The sequence below is a fragment of the Lycium barbarum genome, chromosome 11 (genome assembly GCF_019175385.1).
Source record: "Lycium barbarum isolate Lr01 chromosome 11, ASM1917538v2, whole genome shotgun sequence".
Classification (NCBI taxonomy): domain Eukaryota; kingdom Viridiplantae; phylum Streptophyta; class Magnoliopsida; order Solanales; family Solanaceae; genus Lycium; species Lycium barbarum.
The window spans coordinates 25,362,017-25,372,770 of NC_083347.1; the positions used below are offsets into that span (position 1 = coordinate 25,362,017).

At 35.1% G+C, this 10,754-nt stretch overlaps 1 protein-coding gene across 1 annotated transcript; it reads right to left on the reverse strand.

Moving 5' to 3' along the window:
* Positions 1–415: 415 nt before the first annotated feature.
* LOC132616860 (long chain acyl-CoA synthetase 8) lies at positions 416–8,656 on the reverse strand. The gene is made up of 12 exons (XM_060331609.1): positions 8,501–8,656; positions 6,485–7,087; positions 6,298–6,378; positions 5,925–6,197; positions 5,338–5,469; positions 5,070–5,243; positions 4,723–4,952; positions 4,420–4,537; positions 2,434–2,565; positions 2,215–2,349; positions 1,573–1,779; positions 416–815 (listed from the first exon to the last, which is right to left on the reverse strand). The coding sequence occupies exons 2-12, from the start codon at positions 7,025–7,027 to the stop codon at positions 651–653; spliced, it is 2,190 nt and encodes a 729-aa protein (XP_060187592.1). The 5' UTR covers positions 7,028–7,087; positions 8,501–8,656; the 3' UTR covers positions 416–650.
* Between the last annotated feature and the right edge of the window lie 2,098 nt (positions 8,657–10,754).

The window sequence follows — 10,754 nt, forward strand, 5'->3', positions numbered from 1 at the left end:
AATTTAAAACCAAAACAATCGGAAAATCTCAAAACATGTTAGAAATGATCAATTATAGAGGGAGAAAAAATATTGAATCTATCCTACTTTATTTAATCGGAAAACAGAAAATGAATTAAGATATTGAACAAGGAAAAGCAAGCCTAGTCACACATTTTATGATCAGTGTTTAAAACTAGTTCCAAGCATAACATCGATCTATTTGTTTAACCTATAAGTTCAAGTGAATTTATTAGAGAGGGAAAAAAGGTAAAATAGAAGTTAATTAACAAAATGGTTTTAGATGGTTCTACATTAAGAAATAATAGAGAGAAAGCAAACAAGTAACTTCATTTACCTCTGTCTGAGAAATGATTAACAAAGTGACTAACTGTATACCTCCATCTGAGAAGCTCAATCCACTCAACAAAACAAATAACTGAAGCTGGCGAGTTTTTTCATTTACGTGAGTACAAAATCTATTATACCTCATTCTTCAAAAGAAAAACCATATGTAACGATGCATACAACTGCTTTAACATTAACACAACAGCAAAAACACACGTGTAAATGCACTTCAACAGGAAAATTTGTGCTTATCTTGGAATGTTTACCACTAACAGATACATCTGTTAAATGGAGTGTAACTCAGCCAGCAAACTAAGAATGATTCACTGATACAACTTTTCCAACTCATTCTTATATCGCGCCTTCAGAGGTTCCCTCTTCAATTTCAGAGCTGCAGTAACCAATCCAGACTCGGGAGTCCAAGACTCTGGTATTAACTTCATCTTGGCAGGAAGCTCAAACTTGTCCAATCTTGCAGTTTTAGCTACCTGAAAATCAGTCGTTTATATTACCGAAACTTTTCAAATTCTAGGAAAATAATCTTGGCATGGACTTGGATAAATAATGAAAACAGAGGTAAAATAGTCGTCCGGAGAAAAATCTGATTCATCAGCAGAGGAGGCTTCAATGAGGGGCTACCAGTAACCTTTCTTAAATAGGTTGTATAGCCCTGGATATTCTCTCGTAACAAGAACAGGAAGGATAATTGTTCTTTCTATGAGCTGAAACTTCATCCCTACCAATTAAGGATAAGAAAGAAGAAGGGTAGTTGTGGTGGGGGATAGGACTGGGGACAACTGAGGTCACTGAGGACTGGGGGCAAATGAGGTCATCGACCTTGTATTGAAACCTCCAATCCCTCCCTTCCACTAAAATGGAAAAAAAAAAAAAACATCTTCTCACTGGTTTGCCAGCAGCTGACGATCCAAGATATAATAAGCATATAACAAACACTATAATTATATCTAAAATTTTCACACTATCCAAATACTCCAGAAAGTCGAAAGGAAAACAAAAACACTTATAGGCTGTTTTGTTCCTCAGTTAAAATTCTATTCATTTTTTTTTTTTAATGTTCTGTTGACTTTTGCTTATTTTCTTGGACTCTCTTACTGTTTGCCACTTTTAAACATTTAGGCTCATTTGTAAAAAGGGATGCCCGGCGCACAAAGCATCCTGCGTCAACATTATTAATTAATAGTCACATGATTATAAATTGATAACTCTCACTGAAAAGAAACGAACCTTCACAATTGATTGCTTGACCTCGTTGACTGATTCTGCTTTGTCACACAGTTCAGAAAAATCTTTGTGCTGGATGCCATTTTCTTGGGCCCACTTCTCAAGCACCTGGCGTGAAGGGACGACTAAAGCTACACAATAATTATGGAAGGGGTCTGCGTAGACCATGATGCTTTCTACATAATTGCTTGATAAAAGTGTTGCTTCAACCTGTGCGATGAGCATCAATTTATTAGGTCATTGCCCAAAATCAAGACTAAAGATGAAAAATAAATAGAAGGAAATAAAAGGAAAACAAAAACTCGTATAAGAGCCCAAAATAACAGCAGAATAAGATATAGATTTTTTTCATCACTGATTCTTCGGAATAAGGGCAATGAAATTGGAATTCAAACTTAGGGCTTAACAGCACCTTCAGCAAAGAAATTGTGTGCCATTGTGTTGTGAGGGCTTCATGACCAAAAATGGAAGTGACCAAAACTCTAAATCTCGTGCGCAATCATAGGATGAGGTGAATCTACTAGGACTTGTACCCTTTTTTTAACTGGCTAAGTAGGTATTGCCGTATTGGTGAATCTACTAGGTATTAGTTATACTGCTAGTCATAACATCAGATTCCATGTGAGCGAAAGAAATTGTAAATACCTTTCCAAGTGAGATATACTCCCCGTGCTGAAGCTTAACAATATCTTTCTTTCTATCAATAATTTCAATGCATCCATCGGGATGAAACCTCCCAATGTCACCAGTGTAGAACCAGCGCATGCCTCTCTCATCAACCTATGTCAGAGATAATAGCAACATAAATTATTTGCAATATAACAAAATCCTCTATTTGCAATGAGCTTTTTAAGACAGCACTACCTTATAAACCTCATTGGTTTTGTCCTCATCGTTGAAGTAGCCAGCAGTAATGCTGCACCCACCAACAACTACTTCTCCCCGAGGCATAGGCTTATCACCTATTCTGTAACCTCCTTCTTCCCAAGTAATAAGCTGCAAGGTTTAGCACAAGGCTTCAAGTAAGAACCAACAATGCACTACCACAAAAACCAGCAAGCTCAGGATTTAGCAAGTTAACCAGTGTCAGGCAAGAAAAGAAAGAAATGGGAACAGCCACTATCCTTTTCTCTTGTATAATGTTTAATTTGATTTTTGATAAAGTAAATAATGCTATTAACAATTGGAGGGAAGCCTCATATACAAGCCGTATACCAAAAGAAGACAACCTACACCAAAATATGGTTCTCAACTAAGAGATCCAATCGTCTAAACAAATTGGAACCTCGTAAGTACACCAAAAGGAAACTAGAGACACAACTATACTTTGCATTTTTAAAAAATCAAATTCCAACCCTTCAAATACCCTCCTATTCCTCTCTTTCCAATAATCCACATGATTTGTCTTTTTATAATGTTTAATTGAACCTAGCTTTATCCATTTTGCCATTTCCCTTTAATAGGGCTATCATGGAAGTCTCCAGATAAGTAAACCACTTTGACTACATTTGAAATTTGAAACTTCTTTAGAAGAAAATTCTCAGAGAAACTCGTGAAATAATAACGGATCTGATAAACTATAAGCCATCTGAAAAAATCAAAGACAGTTTAAGGACAAAAACCCAACACCGCTTCAAGAAGGCGCTGAAGTATATGCCTTGACAGTCTACTAAGTGAAGATATTATTTAGACTTTTGTAAAACAATAACAACAACGCCTCAGTCCCAATAAGATGGGGTCGGCACTTTTGTATAACAGTAATAAAAAATATCGAAGTAATGGTTGAGAAGTTAGGTTGATGGATATTAAATCTAATTGACTCCTGAAATTGGTGACAGTAGTATAAATAAAATTATTAGTGAAATAGGATCAATTTTTTTGGAAATTTCAAAATAAGAAGAATGTCATACAAATTAGGACAGAACATGTAGTAAACAGAAACTTTTTCAGTATCATATGAGTTAATTGTACTGCTGTCTAAGAAAAGATGGTAGTAGGCTGCAGGCACTGAAGGTAGCCGAGGAAAATGATCTAAAAACAATGAAGCTGATTCATTTCAAAACTGCCGATAAAGGTTCTGGACAAGGCTTTTGGAGTCCGTGGTTGAAAGGATGGTTCTTTGCAGAGTTGACAATTGGGACCACTAAAGTGGAAGATGTACGGTGATGCATGCTGCCCAAGTGGAGAGTTTTACAGAAAAATGTATAATTTGGTGTATGAGAGGCTGCAACTGCAATGTCCTCTTTGGTTTCTCCTGATTTTCCTCTCGTCTTGCTTTTCCTTGTTAATTGTTGTTTCTCAGAGAAATCATAAGTTGTGAAAGAAGAGAGAAATTCTAAAAGGAGGTTAATAAACAGAACTATTTTCTTGCACATATCTGATTCATTAACTTTACTCTGTGGCTTTTTGCAGTTCCGTGTCTACTTTTTCTCCTTTCCACAGACCACAGAAAACTTGTAGGTTTTAGAATCAAAAGAGATGTACTTTGCAGGAAACCTTGACAAAGATTGACGAAATTATCCTCACATTCTCATGGCATACCACAGAAGATGGTATTAGCAGACTGAAAGTATAGCTTCTATTAAAAAAAAACTGGGGAAATCATAGGAGAATCAAAAATATAAAGCTGAGGAAAAGATAGAAAACTGATAGACGAAGTTAATGTGAAATATTCAGCTCATGTGAAGACTTCTCAAGTTTATATCTATTCAGAACAACTTGCTAATATAGTTTCATATCGATCTTTCATAAATGAATGAATACAGTCGATGCTGTCAAATGAACTCTATATCTAAACCAGGCTATCCGTTTATCAAATGTTACCGTTATGTCACCACAAAGTGAGCATACCTTTATGTAGCAACAAGGAAGAGGTGGACCAACACGCCCAACAGAAGGATCATCCCACTCAGAGAAAGCAGCTCCAGCAAACGTCTCTGTCAAGCCATACCCTTGACCAATAGGAGCTCTACAGCAAGCGGTCACAAAATATTTTACATTGAATATATTTGTCAAATTTTAAGCTTAACAACAGGCAGCCCACACTAGGAGCAGATATTGAAAAAAAAAAAAAAGGAATCCAAATTTATCTTTGCAAGCAAGAGAACATATACAGATAGGATACAGACCATCATCAAGAGTGAGAAGAATTACCCCATACAAATGTTGATAAATCTTTGAGTATCTCCTGACAGAGGAGCACCACCGCAAAGCATGAAACGGATATCTCCTCCAAGCACAGCCCTCACCTTTGAAAATATAATGATATCCCACAATTGTTTCTCTAGACCCCAAGCTCCAAACCAGCTACCTTCCATAGCAGCCAATCGACGATTAAAGGCAATGTGGAAAAGTTTCTTGGCAAAACCTGCCTTCTCTTCAACCTAGCGTCACGGAAAGTATAAACAACAGTTAGTCCAAATTGAATCTTTTGAAGCCCTATTCTCAAACTAAGTATGCCCTTGTCATTGGGATCTTAGGACTAAAAGGTCAGTGGAAACCTTCTTCATAACACCATCCCGAACACGATCCAGAATAGCTGGAACTGATGCCATTAAAGTAGGTTTTAAAACTGTAGCATCTCCCTTGGTCCCCTTCATGATTTTGTTAGAAGTGTCTGTCAATGTGAGGGCTGAGCCATAACCAATACAAGCACCTCCAGTCAGCATTACAGTCTGCAATACCACAACGACTTAAAACTACAATAATATTCATTTGCTAGGTAAAACACAAATGAAACAAATAAAAGATAAACTCCTAAGGAGTTACCTCAGCAGCCAACTCAAAAACGTGAGCTAAAGGAAGGTAAGCCAAATAGACATCACTGCTCCCAAGTTTTGGAATCACAGTCATAACAGCAGCTGCAGTGGCTACAATGTTGCCCTGAGTTATCATAACACCCTGTAGAACATAGACAAAAGAGATTAATTAAGAGCAGTACTCTTTCCTATTAGAAAAGGAAAAAATACGCAACTATTCAGTTGGTTTAAACCAAAAGTTAAAAAGACAACAAACATCATTGGAGGGACAGACATTTGAGGAAGAAGTAGTGCAATCTACGCTATGAGTGTGTTAGAGTGACACTATGCAAAAGCTGAAATACTCATATTTCTTTCTCTTTATGTCTTGGAATGACATCTCACCGTGGAAAACTTTTTGAATGCTCTGATAACCAAAACTTAATAGATTCAACAATCTCATATGTTAGTTATCAGCTTCAGATAGCATAACCCCTAAATAACAAACAAAAGTGGGCCAGTTGGGAAGCCATAGCCTTTAAGAGACATACAATGATTATATTTATATCGAATTCCAGTTCATCAGGAAAATGGATCAATAAAACGTAGGGGTCAGACCTTAGGCAAGCCTGTACTGCCACTTGTATACATGATCACAGCAATATCTTCTTTAATAGGCATTCTTGGCAGAATAGGACTATTTCTACCCAGCTTTTCAACTTCCGAGAAAGATGACATCCTCCAGCTGCCAATACTTGTGAAATCTGTTGCCATCTCGTATTTCTCGTCATCCTCAAAATAGATAACATTCTTGACAGTTTTCAGGCTCGAAATAACAGAAACCAATTTTTTCAGTTGCTTGGCATCACATATCAATGTAGATGCCTGAGTCTGTCAATGGTCACAAGTAAGTTTAATACATAGTGTCATATGACGCCTCGAATATATGAAAAAAGTTGCATACAAAGAGCAAATAATAAAACTGGCTCACCTCATTGAGTGAATGTATAAGTGCATCATCGCCCAAAGAAGCATAAATGGTAACAACAGTAATATTTTGCCGGAAGCATCCCTGAGTACAATAACTTCATCATGAAAACTGATACAATAACTTCATCATGAAAACTGTTGTATCTCTTAATAATTAGGAACACAGAATAAGGGAACTACTTAAATACCTGAAAGGCGATGAGCCACTCCGCACGAGTTTCTGCGAAGATAGCAGCACGAGTGTCCACATCATGACCCAAATTAACAAGACCAGAGGCAAAGTTGCAAGCGCGATCGAATACTTGTCCATAAGACTCCCACTGATACTCCCCCAAGTGAAGTTTCTCAAACTTCCTTCCATCGCTTGCAGTAACAAAGTCCCTGCTAACTAGTTTTCTAGTTCCCAGACACCGATCAGAGGAATGTTTTTTACAAGACTGCTCAAATAGAGCTGCTACAGTTGTAGCCCCTTCCCAAGGAACTTCAACTAATTTAGCTGATTTAGCATTCCGCATTGCAAGACCTGCCTCACCACCAACTTCAACCGGAACACCTCTCTGTTTTGCCTTCTTCTTCCCCATAAGTAACATGGAGAGGAATATTGGTATAATTATGGCCACAAAAACTGCAGCAGCAACCCCAGATGACCCATAATTTTTGGAGATATAATCATAGCTGGTCAGTCTCTCCAGGGTACTCGTATATGGAGTACTTCCCTCAGAATCTTCCATCTTATATATCGCACAATTCTATGCTTCTACAATCACTTCTTAGAAAGAATAAGCAGATACCTAACATATTATACATAGATCAGTAACATCGACTTCAATCTAAATACAACATAGGATAATGTCAACAAGGCATTCAGGCAACAAAAGACCAAAAAGGACTGCCCCTGGGCCTAAGCTCAAAATTGGGAATTAATATGGATCCTTTGCCCTCAAGCATACACGAAAGGAATGGCCAAAGGCTTGAACCCGTAGATGCTAGAAAAAATTCACATATCATATAATCAGCAGTAGTAGGGAATGCAACAATGTGGACTCACATATGCAGAGAACCCCCAAAAAATGGCCCAAAACTCAGTGTCACTCCACAGAATCCTCAGCCTCTAACTCATTAGTCTTAGCCCTTTGAATGTTATTAGCAACAAATCATGTACAAACTACACATTTCAGTTTCTAGGAAACAAAAAAGACAAGTTTGAAGATGAAAAGCTCAAATACCATTGCCCAAATTCAACCATCCAACAACACTGAATAGTCCCTCAAATGTCTCCATTATCCCTGAATATTTCCATTGACAATCCTAAAATACTAGGTACTCAAACGAAAAATAAATCACGAGGCAATACAGAAATTTTTCTCAACTCTAATCCAGTAACAACAAGAAGAAACACCCATACGTGGTAGCATTTATATACCGAAAATATGAAGAATTTTTTTACCTTACTAGATTTTTTAACAATCAAATACAAGAAATTGTATAATACTCCCTCACAGTGGCGGATCCAGGATTTTCATTCAGGGGGTTTGGGAAAAAAAAAAAAGAAGCTAAATATAATTTATTCAGGGTGTTCAAAAGTTAATATATGCACATAAACACAGAAAATTTACCCTATATATACACTTTAACTTTTTGCTGAGGGTGTTCAACCCTCTTTAAATCCGCCCCTGCTCTCTCAGTCCCTCTGTCCCAATTTATGTGGCACGGTTGGAATTTCGAGATTCAGACTTCTAAACTTTGATCGTGAATTCAGGACACAGAGGCTTTAAGGTTTTTTGAAATAAAATTTATATATTTGAAAGCTACGTAAAAAATACTATAAATCACACTAATTAACAACTTAAAATATTTAAAAGACATAAAGAAATTCCGGGCAAAGAAAACTTGGTTGGCTCTGAAAATTCCAACTGTCACATAAATTGGGACGGAGAGAGTACTTCATAAGCATGATAGTGCAAGAAATATCTAGACAGCCCGTGTATACAACTCAATTACTTAAATCCAATCACAAATATAAAAAAAAAAAAAGAACAAGCAAGAGATCAGTACTAGCGAAAATAAACAGCTCCAAAGTTATAGCCACAGAAATCAACATATTAAAAAGAAACAAATACACACATACGTAGGATCTAGATCAAAGCTATCACAAAATCATATATATATTTAAATTGCGAAACTGAAATTCACGAATAGGTTACCTATTGATGGGGAAAGTGTTGTGTAATGGTGGTGCTTTAAGTCATGCAATAAGGAAAGTTGACGAATATATGCTGCATTTATGCATTTCTTAGGCGTTGAATTTATACGTATATTATACTACCGTAGGTTGCTACTAGGAAGCAACTGTTTTCCGTATTTGCTTTAAAAGGCTGATAATTGTTCCCTATTTCAACTTCAACCCCCGTCCCAATATCATTATGTGGCACAAATGACATTTCTAAAGTCAACCAAGTTTCTCTTTGAATGAATTTTTTTTATATGTATGATTTATGTACAACTCTTTACTCCCTCCGTCACGTTTTGCTTCTCGAGAGTCAAACTGCATAAACTTTTGACCAACATTTTAAGATATATTTTTTCATCATATTAATATGAGAAGAATTGCAACTTATAGCATTTTTCGTATAGTGTCCGAACATCTAAATTTTAGTTTCAAAATATTGAATTAATATAATTTAATTTAGTTCCGAAAATTAGTCAACTTGACTCTCGAGAAGCGAAATGTGATAAGTAAAAATAGACAAAGAGAATACATAGTTTCCAAATATATAAATTTTATTTCAAAAAACTTAAAGCTCCTTTATCCGAATTCACCGTAAAAGTTTAGAAGATTGAATGTCGAAATTTCAATTGTGCCAATTGCCACCTAAATTGGGACAAAGGAAATAGTACATTACAACGTGAAAGTTAATGTTTGAGAGAACATGTTGGGATATACTCCTACTATTTACTACTTTGGTTTTCTGTATTACTTTACTTTTACTTTACTTTTACTTTACTTTACTTTACTACTATTAATAAGTGACAATGTAAATATTTTGTCGTCCATAGTTCCCTTAGAACTGTTTGGTTGTGAGTTTGCCAACCAAAAAGGTTGTACTTACTATTTATCACTTTACATACCAAGATCAAGAAACTTCCTAAGTCATTTTGGGTAATACATGGCATGCCTTTACTATAAGAGCAAATATGGGACTTTTGTAGTCCTCACAATAATTTTCAAATTTTTTTAAAACTTTTTAATTAATTATTTTTAGGTCCTAATCTTATTTATTTAAGTCAATTTTTTTGTTTTTTATTTTTAAGGTCTACTTTTCAAATGTGAGGACTTTTGTAGTCCTCACAATAATTTCCAAAATTTTTTAAAATTTTTTAATTAATTACTTTTAGATCTTAATCTTATTTATTTAGGTCAATTTTTTTGTTTTTTGTTTTTAAGGTCTACTTTTCAAAAGCTATCGAACCTCCTACCTCATTTTTCATGTTCTTTGGTTTTCTGGTTGGTGTTCGATATCCGTATTTGAGCTCAATTAATCCAGATAATTCGCACTGTATCGCGCCTATTGGGGGGAGCGCTTCCTCCAAAGATTTTTCCGTAAAGACAATCCACCTGGGCCATTGTATAATTGGTGTGATTTGTTGTGAATTTTTTCTCATCTATTTAGATAACACCTAATTTTTTAGTGTGTCCCAAAAAAAATGTTATATTTTTATAATTTAAAACAATTTAACTTTAAAATTTTCATTTTGCCCTTAATGAAGTGACTTATAGCTACACAAATGTTTAAGGTTTATTTTAAATCACAAAATTCAAAAGTATTTCTTTATTTCTTAAACTTTATGCCAAGTCAAACATGGTCATACAAATTAGGACGGAGAGAATAATAGAGAAACATTTATTACAATTATCGTTTTGAAGAAGTTAAAACTTTCTTGAATTTTGGTGATCGAATGATGACCTATTTTAATTGTGTTGAATAAGTGTGATTCTCATGTAATGATTTTTTTTCCTAACTAATTTTCTTAATCTGCATAAAAAGATTTTGTGAACAATTTTATCCATTTATTTTAGAGAAACATTTATTTTATTATTGTTTTACCAAAATATATCATGATTGACTAAAGTAATTGCTTACTTTAAAGAGTAAGTGAACAGTATAAGTAAATGGAGGACATAATCTAACGGTTAATATTGTTGACACAAACTATTATTAATAGATATGTTACTAATATCTTGACATATACCAAAATCTAAATCCATAATTACAAAAATATAATAAATTCTAACATAAGATTAAAACATTGAATTCTCTGAATAGAACAATTGCAACCAATTGAGGACCGGCGGAAGGAAGTGTGAGTAACGAAAGTATGTGGTCTTTGTTTACCCCAAATTTGAATAATCAATTAAATTTATAAATGAGGTATATGATATGTGGTTGAACTTTAATC